Consider the following 18,494-nt stretch of genomic DNA (forward strand, 5'->3'; position numbering starts at 1 on the left):
AAAAATAACCTTTTTATTTAATTTCATTATCAAAGAAAAATGGTTACGAACACCCTTGCTTGCTACGCAACTGCAATTGTACAGCGCGCAGTGATATAATTATTGTCTTATTTTGCACGCGATATTTAGCGCTACATTGTGACGTCACGTAAACAAATCTAAAAACGTCTGTACAGCGTTAATGACTGAATTAAAGATATTGGTGTTCGGATTAATTTTCTTAGTTAGACCATTTTCTATCATTCTAGATGGTTTTCAAAACGAAATTCCACAAAAAATTGTTTGTATTTATCAGATTTTTCAAACAAAATGGAGAAAGAAGTCCCTTAAAATAAATATGAGTTTTGACTCCGCCCACTTTCATATTTATATTTCATATTTATTTTCAAAAAATATGAAATATATTTGACTGATATAGCACCATATTTCATGGGTAAAATTAAATAAAAGGTGGTATTATACAAGCAGTTATGTAATGCCTTGATTAAGATGACATTACATGAATGTAAGTTATTATGTAAAGGTTTGAGAAAAATAAAATAATGCCAAAACTTGAAATTTGAAAAACAAGGAACTAAAAAATATGAAAAACATGATCAACAAGGAAGGGCGGCGTTCAATGAACGCAATCCCAACATGACCCAGCAACACAGGACCACCAACAAGGTGCCCAGTAGGACACCGAACGAAAACATTCATAAAACGATGCTAAAAATGTTATAGGTATCAATGAATTAAAGAAGAATGTCCAAAAACTTCATGAACTTTCTAATGACTAGCCCTGAATCCAATATACGCCTAAAAATATTATAACAACAGTGCATGACCTTCTGTAATTGTAAATTAGAAAAGAAAATATTAACTTCTTCAAAGTAGAGACTTAACGCTTATAATATGACATACAGAGCACATTATACTCGGACAGATCATCCTATTTCAAGTTCAGCCAGTTATCCACTGTCAATTCTGGAATAGTTTCAGAGCTCTTGGGTATAATAATTCTACATGTCTCCTTTACAATGGTATAGATTGTTTTATTTTGATAGATATCTTGATATTGGTTAAATGTCAAACACAACTCATTCAATTATTGCTATTAAACATCACTAACTATTACTCTACTGGGTATACCAATTGAACTATCTAACACTCAACTAATACAATAATGATTTCATGGGAATGAACTCCTTTGTAAAAGTAATTTCCATCCTAGTAGTAATTGAAGACAAGCGTGCTATGATGATTCTACACAGACTGTCTGATTGTTATTTAATCATAACGTTAATTGTAAAATATCATTTTTTCATTTGATCAAGAATTAAATAGAATAAACACGGAATATTAACAGTGTTTATGTTCATTCACCCCCATGAACTATATGCAGAGGTGTCGTACAAGTAAACATATGGTAGTCAGTATTGTACCGACAGATCCCTACCGTGTCTATTAAATTTTTATGTTAAATGCTATTATGTCATATGTTTGATATAAACTCGCATATAGCTTTGAAATAACATTTAAACACTATTAAAAGTTAGGTAAAATACTTGCAGTTTCCTGTGTTTTAGTGGTATGTTTTCTGTGAATGTAATAGAGTGCCCACGTTACTGTATTATTATATTGATTAAAGGTCGACAAAAGAACAGACTAAATTTCTAATATGTATAATAAACTAACGGTCAAGTAACTCAAGAAAATATTTGAAGATTTGCCATATGTGGCACTAGTGCTGCATTATAAAGGAGATATATGTTTCAATTATAGATACATACACATAAAGTCGAAGATATATGTGTTTTGATAATCTACAAGGATTTGCTATTCGTTGTTTTGTTTCTTAAAACTACTTTTTCTAAAATAAATCAAATTATTGTCCTCTGACTATACTCAGTGATTTATTATATTTATTCAATTTAAAGCAATATTTATTTGGAATATTCAGCCTATTATATACATATGACAAAATACAATTTACACATGAATCAAATAATATGAAATTATATTAACATGCCATTATCAAAACGTATATGCATAAAGTTACATAATAACTACATTTCTTTTAAAAATTGCTTCATTTAAAACATTCAATACATTCAGAAAAGTTTACTGCTTTCTACTTGACATTAATTTATAAAATTTAGGTTGTGAAGGTCATAATGTGTTTGGTAAATATTTTTACGTATTTCAGATTAATTAATACATTGTACCTATTTAAACAAAATGATATTCACATCCAACAACATGCATTGTAGAGTGTTCACACAATTTATCCTGTAAATTTATCCCTCTAACGGCCAGATTCTGTAGATAAACAAAAAGACGCAAAATGGTTCACTAATTTGTCAATTCTAATTTCATTTAAATGTCCCTCTGGTTCATTTCCAGTTTTAAATTGAACTAAATTAGATAATTTTGGCATATTATACATATAAATATGCTTGCATTGTTATAGCAACAGCTTTAAGACCAAAGGCAACGTTTTCATTTACCATTTAACTTAAATAATACTGTAACTGCATGATCGATATTTGGTTGTATGTATTTATCTTTGAAACGCAATGATTTAAGGATCGGTTTTCGATCTTTGTAAATAGAAATGAATTAATTTATGACGTATAAATGATAATAACAAATTACTGTTTCTAACAAAGTAATCACCGACATGTGATGTAGAATTATTATACATTTGTTTAATGCATATTGGATGATTTCAGAGCAATTACAATAGTGTGTTTAGAATATATAAAAGTGTTAATTGCATTACTTTTATAATAAACAACCATTATTTATAGAAAATATAAACGTTAATTCAAACATTATTTCAGGTTATGCATATTTCTTACTTATAATTTGCTTATTATGATTTCAGGTTACTGTTTTAAAAAAAAACAAAAAAAAACAACAACAATGTTTTAAGTCAACCGTGATAGAAATAATAACACGTATTAGAAGTCAATTGGTAAGTGATCGTCTGACATAGAAATTCTCTGCATTGATTTCTGGTGAGCAGGTTTTACCTGTGAAGGTGTGAAGAAGATTCATTTTTTATCGCTTTTTATCCAGCGAATTTAGTTTAAACATATTTTATTTCGCATATCAACAAGCAAGTATCATTTTACATCAAAATATATATGGATTGGAAAACAAGCATATTACTTATATTAATTACTTTCCAGGGAACATTCCCTTCAATTATGATTACCACATACATCATGTAGGCAAAATTATGCAAGTTACAATTGTAGCTTTTACTCTTAATGTAAGTATTCTTGAATGTATATACATGTATTTAGAACATATCAAGGCGTCTGATTCTTTCAATGAAGAAGGTAAAGAAACCATTACTCTGATAAAGTCAATAAAATTGAATATTTAATTGTAATTAAGTTCATGTCTATGAAGTAGTATTGTCATTTTGCCATTTTGAAAATCTGTTGAATTTATGTTCCGCTGTCCGTAAGATGAAAGGAACTACTGTCCATTTAATTAATAGAAACTTATGTCCATAAATTAATAGAAAATGCTGTCCATAAATTTCACAGAAACTGATGTCCATAAAAATAATAGAAACCGCTGTCCATAAAATTTTTTGAAACTGCTGTCCATAAATCAATAGAAACCCCTGTCCATAAAATCAATAGAAACTTCTGTTCATAAAACCAGTAGAAACCGCTGTCCATAAATCAATAGAAACCACTGTCCATAAAATTAAAATGAATAGAAACTGCTGTCCATAAAATCAATAGAAACCGCTGTCCATAAAATTAATTAACCTAAGAATGACATCTGTAACCAAGTTTTAATTACCTGTATTATAGAGTGATCGACTTTGTACACTTATAACCATTACAGCTGTTGCTTACCCACGTCATAATCCTTTAAATATATGTAATCATAAACAAATGGAAACTCGATAGTTGATGTACATATTGATAATAAAAACGTGTCATGGCTTTTAATAAGAAGCTGGTAAGTCATTGTATAGTAAGGAATATTTTAGTGTAACTCTCTCGCAACGCAGTATTCTGCTAGAACTGTAATATCTTTAATTTGTTATGTAAAAGGATATATAATTCAGGTAAGAATCTACTCTTTTTTATATCGTCACTGCCAAGAAACTATTTTTCTAACGACAGTTTGACCCTCAGTTATTGTACATATCTACATGTTACATGTTAACAATAGCGACTGCGTTTTTACTTTCTCGAAAACCTGTACATATACATTTTTCTTGACATGTTTACAAATTTCATTATTGCATTCTAACTATACTGTGCACAGTGACTATTTCTTTTTCTGTTTTATTTTTTAGATGTTTACAACTTTCACATTTGTACGCTAACTTTACCCCAGATGTTTAACTTCTTTTCTGTTTTCTTGTCAACATTGTTCATGACTTTATTCTATCGAGGCCCTATCTTTTATTTCAGAAAATGAAAGTGATCTATGAAGTGAATATATTTATCTCTACATGGAACTGGTTTATATATGAATAGTGAAGCGACAACTTTGGATTATCATGGCCATCACATATAACTACAGTGCTTTAGTGAATATACTATCAAGAAGTGAAAATTGTTCGTCAGGTAATAAATGGATATGGAAACATACATCACAATGTGTTGAGGAGACGGGACATTTAGCTGGTTTCATATTTGGTAGCTTTGCTATTGCACTGTCTGCAGTTTCTTATTTAAGGTTATATTTTATTTCATCTCTCTAAACAGTGGTATTTTAGATGATTAAAATATATATATAAAAATTTAATTGAGGTGTAAGCGTGTACGGACACATTACGTAAAACACACGCCGTATGGAAGTTTTTCAAACTTAATGATTTAACATGTGAACGTGATAGCGAACAGCATGGATCCTGATCAGACTGCGCGGATACGCAGGCTGGTCTGGATCCATGCTGGTCGCAAACCAACTATGTTGGTTTTGTCACGACACACGGCTCAAATATAAAACATGAGATTAATGTAAAGGAAGGCCATAGACTTTGTTCTATGAATTTTGATTGAACGCAATATAATGAGTGCAATAAAGTGTAAACGTATTCAAAGCGACAGTGATTCCAAGACAAATATATACTATTAGACTCTTTTCAAACCATTTATCTCTCTTTCAATGAATTGCGTTAACTAAACAATACGTGTGGAAATAAAATGCATTGTTCATTTTTCACATTAGATGTGAGACTGAAACCAATGTGTTTCTTTTGCAGTTTAAGCGTTATACACGTGCGTCGGATAAACAAGTCCCATACAAGTAGTAGCATTGTGACCACAGTATTACACTGGTTTTCAGAACTCAGCGCTTTGATTGGAGCATTTCTATCTCTTCAACTACCAACACAGGTGAAACATATGCATCACTGTCCTTTACCATTTTAATAATCTATTATATAATAACATAATAGACATAGAACCATTGATAAAGAAAGCTTGTAACTAGCAGCTATAACAGCTATGGCAGTGACCATTGTTATCATGTTTAAATGGGTCATTAGATTAAACCTTCAACCTTACATAGTTACATTTGTGTTACATTTAGTGTGTACATTTTCTTTGTTAGATTTGAGCTATGCATATTTTGTATTTTTCAGATCATATATAGTGCTGTCTTACTCAGTATTCACACGATATGTTTTATTTACGTGTGTATCAATCAAAACATCAAAACTTTACGGAATGGTAAGGATTGGCTTTTCCATAATTTTGGAATTTCTTATAACATTAAATTATGTGAAGCATGTTCAAACATGCATTTTTCCATAAAGACTATTGTAAATAAAAGTATTTTGTCAACACTAAATATGCTTTGCAGATTGATCATCTTTCTATAGTTTGAAGAACTTTTGTATGGTGTACTTTAGGCAAAAGTAAATGATAAGATTAATTATAAGAAATATACTAAGCTTATACATGTATCACCATTTGAAAGTTAAATTGGCACTAAGTTACATGTATATTTATTGTAACTTTCACTACATATGTCGATATTTTCCAATCATGATTATTTTGGCTTTCTGTACCTTATAGTCTGACTGTGTGAATCTTCAATTCTGTCTGTCAGCCCTTAAATTATTCCCAACATGCTACAGCATAACGCCATTGTTCAACTAGATACAGATGGTAAAATGACAAAGAGAAACAGACAGAAATACTGAAAAAGCATGATAAATGTTATATGCAATATTTTGATTATTTATAAAATTTCATTTTCTTTAAATTTGTAGTAACAACAGATAAAAAAGGCTCGTTGTTGCTAAGGGCATTTCTGTATCCATGTATTTTGATAATGCCTATAATGTTCACCACTATGCTGACACTAAAATCATTTCCAAATGTGAAGGAGCGCTTTGACAATATTAACGAAAACACAGTGTCATTTTATAAGGTATGCTGGTATTTCTTACATTTGTTTTATATTCATCCAAAGTTGCATTTATGTGTATGTGTGTTTACTAATACAACTTGACAATAGTATTTTATGAAGTCTAAATTAAGTGTTGTGTTTCTCAATCACAAATAATATTCAGTTGCCATGACCAATGACATTAATGTTTGTTTAGATTCAGTTCACAGAAGTGAAGAGAAAACATAATGTGATATGCATATATTATATATAAATAGCTTTACCCAAAACAAAATCTTAAAAGTCACTTCCACTTCTAACTAATCATAGTTTAAAAGCATGCTTAAAACAGAGTTTCCTATTCTGCCTTTTTACTGACTTATCCTGTTTCTAATATTCATATTCAGACTGGGATGACAATATCTTTCTATACTGGTTATAATCTTGGAATATTAGCAGCTATTCTACTGTGTGGTGCACGATCTGTAGAAGTTGTTCACTTGGTAAACGTTATATGACATTTTAAAAGAAACATATTTCTGTTAGAAATAAGCGCTACACGTTCACGTTTATACCATTCGTGTTTATAATGAACATAACATAAAAATACATTGTGTAAATTATATTTTTATTAATACTGCATCTTAGCAATAAATTTCTTAAATAAAGGTAAGTTTTACTTAATCAGATACATATAAATATTAATTATGATCAGTTAGGCACGCAATTTTATTGGCTATGAGAGTTACGTCGTCTTTTTTTGACAAAGTGTTGTCTATGTAAACACAAAATCATTTGATGAAGCTCCGTTACATTTCCATGGCTTTAACGTTATTTAAGGAAATAAATGACATACTAAAAATATTGCTTAAATTTAAGAAACAGCAACATATAAACGATATCTCAATAATGATTTTGTTTTCTATGTAAAGACGTATTTGATGTGCTATAAAATATCTAAATATAATTTATGATCCTTGTAAATGTGTATTAAAGTGTATTAAAGAATATTATTATCTTTGTTTCCAGTTAAGGTATATGGACAATCACAGATGTATACCCTGTGTGTATATGACCAGTATATTGGGAGGTATCAGCTATATATACAGTGTCTTATCTCAAAGTTTGTCACTAGTATTTATTTACCATACTTTACCCTGGACGTTACCAAGGTAACTACTAAAAAAACTCATGACATATTTTTCAGAGGAATTATTCAACAAATAAAAAATAATTCTTCTGAATATCTAAAAATGTTACTTTAAGCTACAGGAAACACTGAATGTTTTATAATATATATTGAACCTTGTTTCTAATTAAAACCAGAAAAAAGATTTTATTCTGCCACAGCCGGTGCTAGAGGGCGTTAGACAGGTTATTATTGTCACACTTACTAAAACTTAATCTGAAAGCTTTACTTGTATATATGTTCTATTTCTATCGCTCTTGCTCCTGAATTTAAAACTACAATTTCAAGTATTTAAATAAACTGTCCCAAATTTAAAATGCAAAGGTTATATACAGACTGTTTTTTTTTATGCATTTGACTTTATTTTCACGTAGGGGCACAAAATGGGTGCAGTTTAATGAAACACTTATCATTTGTTACATTAAGTAACACCTATGTAACGAATGTAAATTCAATAACAATTGTAACAGTTTTGCTTGCGATAACATTTTCCTTGGGAATTCCCATTACCTTCACATTTCCTGTATTGATTCCGATTTCTACTGTCCGATTTCTAGCATTTGTAACAATTATTTTATAAATTTTCATTTCACTCCCAATGCTCGTAACATTTGTAACACTGTTCTATTTTCAGACATAAAAATTGAGTCTTAAAGTACTTTAAATTAAATGTACAAGTATCTAAATAGTGTAATAATCGTGTAATGTTGTTAGTTATTGTTGTTGTTTCATTTTCAGATTAATTACTGTCGGGATAGATGTCGGTGTATCTTTTAAGAAGAAATTTTCTGTTTTAAAAACGAAACAACAGTGAAATACGAGACGACATTGAAAAATACTTATAAAATCATATATTTAGCTCATCGAAAAAAAATGATACAATAAAAAAGTAGTTTTTTTTCCTTACACATTTATTCCTTAACATACACTAGATATTTACACAGCATTTATTGTATACAAAACAAAGCAGAAAAAGAAAAATATCAAACGAAGATGCAGAAACTTTATTGAGGTAAATAATCAGCTAAATGATAACTAATTAAAAAAATGAGACATATTTTTAAAAAATAATAATTACTTATTAATAAGAAGACATCTATCAATAATATACGAATAAATGGAATTCAAGATAAAATTCTAAATAAAACATGATTCAATTTAACACACTGAATTTATAGTTCAAGATAATCCATTTATCAGCATGAGTTAGAATAAGGCATGCTTTTGTATCTTTTAAATGTGGTTTCAGAGTAATTTATTCTAGTTGAATGTTGTAAATACATTTTTGTAGTTTCATAGTAATCTTATGTCCATGAAATTTATGTAATCTTCTAAAAAAGACGGCGTATAGTTTAGAATATGATACAACTTATGCATGATATTATTTTGCTTATTCTTAAGTGTGCCCTGTTCATTATGTATATTAATATTTGAAGTTCAAATGTGAATTATATGAACGTTTTCATATGTAGTTCAGAAGAAGATACCGATTTCTCCGACGACGGTAGTGAGGAAGTTATTTGGATGCCATTAAAAACATTTGATTATCCAACAAACTATCAAATATCAAGACTCCAGGTAAGTCCCGGAAGTGTTACAAAAAATGTCAAGCAAAAATTCCCGACACAGATAATTGCTAAGCATTCTTAAACATATGGTTTGCAATTAATGATTTAGTATTCAGTATTGAAAACGTTATGAATATAAATTGTAAATTACAGTTTTTATTAAAATATCTAGACCAACAATTACTTATTCATCATGCTTATTACATTAATAGGCTAAATAGAACATGCTTGAATTGAGTGATTTTCCGTCTTATTTTGTTTGAGCTTGTGGATAAATGTTTTATACTTCAGCAAACGTCTGTTCATAGAGAAAGGTACTTTGTATATTTAAACATTTTGCAAAAAAGAGAACTAGAAATAACCGTCATAACTGACAACTCCCAAGGTAGAAACCAATACGTTCTTGATTAAATATTCAGTGTGTTAATCAATCGCTTCACCAACTGAGTTATCTCTTTAAATGTCATCCCAAAGGTGTACATTCCTCTTATCCATGGATAGCAGTCAAACCATCGGGGAACAACCTTAAAATGTTGTAATTAAACCCAAATTTTGAAAAGTAATTAAATTAATTTTTCCACACTTGTATGCATTTTAATGCAGTTGGGATAATTTTGAGTAGAGGAATTGAAAAGAAAACGTATCAGTTACAACATGTATATTAGATAGGCAAGACAAAACCCTAAAGCTTCACATAATTATACACGCCACATTTTTCGACCTTTCCTATTTTACAGATTGTGTCGGAATCAGAGCCTATTGATCTGAATATTGATGACAATGAAGTAGAGCCCGTGAATAATTCAGCTAACGATATAGACAGTAAAGTGAACACTGAGAACTCTGACAAGATGATAGAGGATAATCATATAACAGCTGGTGACGTAGTGTCCACTCAAGACGACATTGCTGAAATAGAACTAATAAAAGATGATCTCCAATCTGACATTGAAACAAGTAGTTCCGAGTCTGACAGTAGCAAACATATAGTGACTAACAATAATATTGTAAAGAAAAATATTGCAACATTAGCTGAGGTTAGCAAAGAAGAGAAAATAGTGTCATGGATGAATAGTAAATAGATATGTGGAATGCAAAACAATTCTGTTTGAAATATATATAGAAAAAAAAGAAAAACAAAGCAGACTTTCCGGATAATTGCATTTGACTTTTGAATCGGTGTTTTTCTGGCATATAATTCCCAAATGCATGTTAGGATGCATCCATAACAAACAAACAAACAAACGTCAAAACAACAGCAGAAACAACAGCAGCAACACCAAAATAACTAACATAAAACAAACCATAATACCATATAAATATCGAGAGAAAGAAAAACGGGACCATAGACCAACTGAGGTCCATAATATTTAAGAAATCAATGTACCGGAACGCACTATCAGATACAGCCTCTACTGGTCATGACGCGTCTTTTAGAGCTTCAGTGGTTGGTGAGGAAGAACAAAAATATTTTGGCCTCGTTTTTTATTATTTATATATTATTACATTACCACAATTATCGTACTAGATAACCAAAACATACTAAGTTTGCTTGTTTTGGTTTTACGGCGTACCAACACAATTAAGGACACATGGCGCCGAAAAACTGTGTTTTGTGGGCATGATAACATGATCAAATAAATAGTTTTTCTTATTGAAACAAATAGTATACAATTTATGTTAACAGAATGATGTTGTAAGGGAGGCCACTGTTACTAGTTAAAAAAATATTTGTGCATGTACATATTGGTTATTTCGCTTCTGTTGTACATAGTGTTTGTAAAATACGGCAACGTACAGTTTCTAGTACATGTATTAGGAAATCAAACTGGCAATCAGTTATTGGAGGTTTAGAGACTAGCAGATTAGCGCAAAATGATGTAACTTTGTAGGAGAATCCAGTAGTTTTACAACGGAGTCCTTAGGGTTTCTATGTCATTTAAATGCTTTCGAATGCTTAAAAGGGCGAAATATCCATTACACTGTATTTATACCATCGAACTATTTTTGGGGAGGCTATGCCTCCCCAATGTTAATACCGTTTGTCAAATCTTACTGCCGCGGTAATCAGGTCAAAAAATAGTACCTTGATCTTTTTTAAGCTGACTCATCAGTCATCACAGACATTTACAATATGAAAATATTTTCATTCTTTAACTTCATATCTGCAATTTGTGAATATAATAATTCTCTGAAAAATTCTTGATTTTTGTTTGTTTATTTTTTCAAAATCACTACTCCGTGACGTCATACTGCCGCGGTAATCAAGTTTAGGCATACGTACGTTGGTCATAAATAGTTCTGGTATGAAAACCCTTCTACATAATAACTTTATCAATATTTTTTTAACAAAAAGCACAAATGAAAATTTATAGGTAAATGCTTTAATTAGGTGGCAAATATTCTTTATTATTTTTGATAACAATTTTCCAATTACTACGCAGCGACCAACTGTTTATGACGGGTCATTATCTAGAACGTTGAACACCGTAGTCTCAATATCATGCATGTTCTTTTGTTGTTATAAACCATTAATAGTTCTTAATATTTTTTAAATACAAATAATGGTAAACTGTCGCTTACATCAGAGACCTGGATCATGCTTGCGTGATAACTAAGGAAAACTAACTTATTAGTACACCTTAGGAGGCTGTACGCGGAAAACGCTCATAAACCGCTATATCATATAGCTGTTAGTAAATATTTTGCATACATTTAACTAAAAATTCACTGATGGTGATGAACATATAGGTTGAAAACATTATATTCTTAAACCATGTATCGCCGAAAAAAAAACTATTTAACTACAAAATCCATAAGGACTCTTCGACAAAATTTCACCACAAGATTACATTTTATATTAGCAAAATAAAAAAAGCAATACTTATATTTTCATATTACATAATTCATTAATCAAACTTTTAACATAAAAGTATCTTTTAAAAATATGTCTGGCAATTGACAGATCCCTACTCTGATCTTTTATTTGTATAGGAATAAATTTAAACATGTGCTCTTTTGTTTAGGAATATTTTGTAGTGAAAGTCTTCACGGGGGTGGAACCCCATATGAATCTCAAAAATGAGCATCGGTAAAAATGATATGTGAATTTCCGCTGCACCAGATGTGAAGCATAACACCAGATGTGACTGGAAAAATAGGCCGACCGCAGGGTTAGTTTATATCTTTTTAAACATTTATATAAAATTCAATCCTTTTTTTAAGAAAATCGAAATGTGATTCTACCCTCCTGACTCTCCTCTATATTACCCCTTGTTGTTTTGGATTTCTATGCAGTCTTCATCGAGATATTCTTCCCGTCGTGGATTCTGGTGTGTCCAAAACATGCAATATGAATGAAAAAAAATGTCACTAAACGGACTCGAAAAAACATAGATTTTACGAAATCTCACTACAGGTCGATGCTAAACATTCAAACAAATCCTGGTTTAAATATTTATTGAGATTTGGCTATATACAAGGGAATCGCTGCTCAAAATTGCATTTGAGCTCCAGATGTTATGAAGAGATTCATATGTGCATAGCATAAAAAATTAGCAACATAATTACGCATCACTTTCATACGGCAATCTAGAATTTATTCTATTGTGTATCATTCTGTAATAAATACTATTATCCGAAATAGACACATTTTCACGAGACGAGTTTGAATAACATCAATATCCATGTAGAAAGAGATATAAGACATTATGCATACGAAAGGTTTTGAAAATACGTAGATATGGTGGAAAGGCCTTGCTTATTTTGACTTATTGACGTCGTGTGTACTGCAATCTTTCCCTTTTTATGCCACCATGCATTAATTAATTAATTAATTAATTAATTAATTATTCACTCGACTGCACTGTCTGCTTAATAGGGGAGTAATGTGAAGCGTGTTTGAATTTGTTATGATGCTGTAAGAAAGTTAGTGATAAACTTTAAAAAAGATCAAAGAAGATTTGCATATTTATTTTCCACATCAAGAAACGTCTCTGCAGAATATTTACATGGTTCACTTCATGCCCACAGTCGTAATTATGGGTCAATGCCTATCTGAATTTAATGCCTGCTCACTCATAATGCACATGGATTGTTTCCTGAAAATGTTCATGTACGCAAAAAGATCACTAAACTTATTCTCCGCTTTATAACTATTATTTCAGTGGGAACTGTACATTATAAACACTTTCGTAATTCGTTTCTTTTCTTTTGTTATTTTTCAGGAAAATGGGTCGTTTTCTAGGCACAAGAAGGAAAGGTTTAAAACTTTCAAGAAACTTTCAACTTTCTTAATATTCAATTCACAACTATTAAGTCCCATGAAATGTTCTCCGCAGATAGGATTTGCAAAGATAAATAAAATCAGTTGCAGTGAACAGATAGACATTATGGATGACATGGGTTACATTAAAAGTAACCGAGGTTTCGGGTGGGAATTTAATTTATGGAGAGAAGCCAATCATAAATTGAAATTTTATGTTTATTAAAATTATCATTTCTGTTTATCATGCGAACAGTGGAAACAGTTATAATATATCGAACTCGACTATTATGTAGAAATATCATGACCTGGGGCGGCATCTCGGGTTTTCCTTACAGACAATGTTTTCGACCCATATTCTGTAAAGAAAAACCTTCGATGTCGCATCAGGCCATAATATTTACACATAACAGTCTGTCGCTATAACTATAACTTGTTGAATATTAAAGTTATAGATATTTTTATGAATGTAAACATTATTAAAGAAACATATTATATGACACGATAGCTTTACAAAGTTCAATACTTTCAGTTTGGTTTGTCCAATTTACATATCATTTATTAGTGAATGGTTTATCATAAGAGTACTATCCGCTCTGCGTCAACATTTTCATGTACTCGGGCCTTTTAGTATTTCTAATGCTAGCATAAGCTAGTAAGCTCTGTCACTGTGGTAATCAAACACACTAATGTTACAATTAAACTTTCAGCCAAAGATGCAAAACCTATATTGTTTCTATACATTGGCTATTCAATGATTATATGGAAGTGGTCCGTAGTTTTGTAGATGGTTTTCTACTTCACTTATGAATCTCTTCAGCACATCTGGAGCTCAAATGCACTTTTGAGCAGCGATTCCCTTGTATGTAGTCAAATCTCAATAAATATTTAAACCAGGATTTGTTTGAATGTTTAGCATCGACCTGTAGTGAGATTTCGTAAAATCTATGTTTTTTCGAGTCCGTTTAGTGACATTTTCTTCATTCATATTGCATGTTTTGGACACACCAGAATCCACGACGGAAAGAATATCTCGATGAAGACTGCATAGAAATCCAAAACAACAAGGGGTAATATAGAGGAGAGTCAGGAAGGTAGAATCACATTTCGATTTTCTTAAAAAAAGGATTGAATTTTATATAAATGTTTAAAAAGATATAAACTTACCCTGCGGTCGACCTATTTTTCCAGTCACATCTGGTGTTATGCTTCACATCTGGTGCAGCGGAAATTCACATATCATTTTTACCGATGCTAATTTTTGAGATTCATATGGGGTTCCACCCCCGTGGTCTTAATATATCCACTAATCTCATAATTAGAATTAAACAGGTCAGGGATTTATACAACCAGTTGTTAAGTTATCTACGCTCATTTTAATCCCAATAGAAACATTCAAATATTTGGGGTAAAAAACATGACAAAAGTACCTAGTAGTCGTTTACCCGGCGGTGATCCCATTAAACTGATTATAGATTCGAATAGAAAACACAAATAGAAACATGTGTTTCGGTACAACAAAAATCGGAAGTAAAGTGAAGAGTTAAATGACAGAAATATGTGGTCAACTATGTTTTAACAAGGAAATAAGTATTTCAGAGAAAGACGCAAAGATCAGTCTTCAATCAAATGAATGACCCCGTATTGTGTAATTAGAAAGTTTATTCAATTCTAGGGCAACGAATCATAATTTGATAGTCCATGTGTAATAAAATTTTCAATACAGATTATGAGATACATGAAAATATTAAAGAATAAGAAGCTTTAAAAAAAATAATAATAAATAAAAAGAACTTACATGTTTGTGTTTTTCGTATTCATTTTACAACACTTGAAAAATTACTACAGAAAATGTGTTGTTGTTTTTTTTGTTTTGTTTTCAACAAAAGTGTGTGTGTGTGTTTTAAGTTCATTTATACTCGGCGCCGGAATAACCATATGTCTGAGATTATAGCATCGGGGACGTCTTTTTCAAGCAGAATCTTCCTGGTAGCCCATTCTTCGTTCGTTAGTGGTAAAGGAGACGACAATACTGTCAATGCATCAACTTCCTGACTGACGACAACAAAAACGGCATTCAGTAGCGCCAAACCTCCAGAGTAAGTTTCGACAGGTCAACCAATCACCTCTGGTACTTTAGATGACTTGACCTTGACCTGCCGTGTGCCTTCTCCGCGACGTGCATGCCTCTGGAGGGATTTGGAGAAGTTTCAACAAAAACTTCCAAAACACGCTATTTATAACACCATTCATAGCACTGACGCTTCGATGTTCTCATCTATTTGCGGGAAATGGTCGACAAGGAAAACCCTACATAATAACCGCACACTCTGTGAACAACAGATTTTCCGCAGTATATATTTCAAGCTAGTGTGGTTTAAAAATACATGTAGAATCTACATGTAGAATCTATTGATTAACTACCATAAGTTGGTAGAGTGTTGGCGGTAAAAAAGAAGATATAACTTCCTGATCAATTTTCACTTAGGTTGATTCAATTTTGAATAAGCTTTGCAGATATGTATTTTTTTCAAGAAATATTTAGCTTTAATATTATCCGAAGCCGTCAAAGTCAGCGACGAGTAATGAAATGGGAATAATTTTCTGAAACGTGATTTTATTCGAGATTTGCTTCGGGAGAAGACAACTTTCTGTCCGTAGAGCATGAATATTAATACTCATCACAAGACAGAGGTGTCTTATTGCTCTTAATTATGGTACATGTAAATAAGTATATTTTTATGTTCAATAAGAATGTTGCATAACTTGCAGTTGTTATTATCATTCAATGATATTAAAATGACATAAAATATTTATGATGAACAGTCCTAGAATATTTTGATAAGGAACCGTCAGTTGTAAAATGGTATTATGATCTTATAATGAACAGTCGTCATACTTGCTGGTATGTCATTTATAAAAGGCAGTTTAGGTTTTTCAAAATTTGCATGATTAGCAGTCCGAATGTAGACCTCAATGAAATGTTATGGAATATTAACAAAATTAATAGTCAACCATATAAACCATATATATGAATGGTTGAACACAACAGTACATGCAGTAAGGATAAATGGCGCAATGTGCATATCTTCTTATTTTGGTAATAATTGAAATAACAGCACATTTTAAGCAAAAAGAAAAGAAACTATAAGTCTGAAACATTCTGTCATAGCCTCCCCATCAGTACATTCAGTGCTTTGATTGTAAAATAGTAGTCAATGAGTTTTAGGCTGTTTACACGTACACTATCAAGATAATAACATGGACAGTCATGAGGTTGAATACTAACTTTGATAGTGACTTTAAATTAGTCTGTTAAATATGAACCTTTATTTTGAAGAAAAGTCAGTAATTTACTGAGGACTACTGTAAACTCTTGATAATATACATTGTTTGGGTGGGTTTGTATCAGGAATATAGTTGACAATAATCGATCAATATAGAAGAAGGTCTTTTTCCACCTTAAACGGTATTATAATTATAGAAAATTAAAAATATCACGTAATAGTTTTTTGTTCTTAATTAGGTGTAATTCTGACTTATTCCCTAGAGGATTATCCGTAACGTACCGGCAAACGGTATTTAGCCAGGTTTTCGAAAAGGTCGATTAACCAATCATGTACGGTTTACAGATCACATGCTCCTCCATGTACCGAAAACAGGTCACGTGCTCCTCCATGCCTCAAAAGTTAAACGCGTACCAATACCCTGCGGTCTCTAGACCGCAGGGAATCATCGCTAAAGTTGACGCATATATTCAAAAACGTCATCTACCTACTGGAATTTAAGGTTTATGCCTCCTTTATGACAGAGCGTAAGATGGAATTTACACTGAAAGACTAAATCATCCGCAACAAACCATTCATTTTCCAAATAATGACATACATGCATATTTTTGAAGAAAAGAATAGACCTTCTAGTGTTACTTCTAGTGTTAAGTATTAAAATGCATTCGCTCAAAAGTTTTTAACGCATATCTGTTAAGAAATTATTTTTTTATAGATCTAAACAAAATAATTCATTTACTGTATTTGACTGTTTTTAACTTATGACAAATCATCCGTCAACACTAGCTAATAGATATATCAGAACAGCTGTTACTCGGAAATGTTTAAGTAAAATTTATTGAATCAAAAGTAAAAGACGACAAGACTTTTTAGGAAATTCTGAATTATCTTTATATCATTCACTCAGATCAAAAACAATATGAAGCCAGCTGTGCACGTGCATTCATTTTAACATAAAATATTCATTTAACCGTTTTATACCCCCTTTTATACAGATAACAATGGTTACAGACAAAGTTTTATATTCACAGCCTGTTCACGGTAGATTTCTTGGAAACTTATTGATGGCTGTTAATGACTAACCTGCACTTTAATTACAGAATATAAAGATCCATGTCTCACCCTGTACTTTATTAATTTTGACAAATTCTATTTTAGTATACAAATCTTGCTCTATGAGGCTTAATTACAATTAGTAAAATCACAGGGGTCACCTATTGATCATGTCAATGTCCATGTTTCACGTAACTTACTGACTGGATTTTACATTAAGTGTCACTGTGACCTTAAAATCAATAAAGGTCATCTACTAGCCATGACCGACTTAAAGGTCAACAAGTTACCAGGTTGATATCATTGTTGCTTAGGGACAGACAAATGTCTTCCTAGAATGTAACTAAAGAAAACTTTGGGCATATTAAATTATACAAACAGTATCATAGTATTAGTATGTAATGAATATTTTATTCCGAGGTCAATCTCCAGTATAGTGGGACAACCATTTTATATTATAATCAAATGCTACATCAGCAAGAATTATTCTCCAAACTTTTACTGCCTATCATAGCAAAACAGTGAAAATTCAATAATTACACCTTCAAGGTCATTTAAAAGTCAAGGTCAACGCTAGTTTAATCTCCATGAAAGTCTTGGATATTTTCTAAGTTTAAAAGTGGCATAATTATGTCAAACTATCAGAGTTATGAAACTTGACACACAGTTGCATTGTGAGATTGCTTTGAGTTCAAAGTTAATACATGTAATATCTCTATCAGTTCCAAAAATGGGACAGGACAGGATAAACTGATTCCTACATACATCTAGCA

At 31.2% G+C, this 18,494-nt stretch overlaps 1 protein-coding gene across 2 annotated transcripts; it reads left to right on the forward strand.

Annotated features, from left to right (window-relative positions):
* Positions 1 to 3,837: 3,837 nt before the first annotated feature.
* LOC132731366 (uncharacterized) lies at positions 3,838 to 12,280 on the forward strand. 2 transcript variants are annotated; one of them, XM_060717539.1, is made up of 11 exons: positions 3,838 to 3,969; positions 4,431 to 4,698; positions 5,228 to 5,360; positions 5,609 to 5,696; positions 6,242 to 6,402; positions 6,768 to 6,863; positions 7,390 to 7,532; positions 8,288 to 8,315; positions 8,482 to 8,561; positions 9,022 to 9,127; positions 9,855 to 12,280. In XM_060717539.1, the coding sequence occupies exons 2-11, from the start codon at positions 4,520 to 4,522 to the stop codon at positions 10,197 to 10,199; spliced, it is 1,359 nt and encodes a 452-aa protein (XP_060573522.1). In that variant the 5' UTR covers positions 3,838 to 3,969; positions 4,431 to 4,519; the 3' UTR covers positions 10,200 to 12,280. The 2 variants fall into 2 exon arrangements, with proteins under 2 accessions (XP_060573522.1, XP_060573523.1); XM_060717540.1 differs by having other exon boundaries at positions 3,952 to 4,078.
* The last annotated feature ends 6,214 nt before the right edge of the window (positions 12,281 to 18,494 follow it).

Source organism: Ruditapes philippinarum, unplaced genomic scaffold (genome assembly GCF_026571515.1).
Source record: "Ruditapes philippinarum isolate M1 unplaced genomic scaffold, ASM2657151v2 ctg54_1_1_1_1, whole genome shotgun sequence".
NCBI classification, from domain to species: Eukaryota; Metazoa; Mollusca; class Bivalvia; order Venerida; family Veneridae; genus Ruditapes; species Ruditapes philippinarum.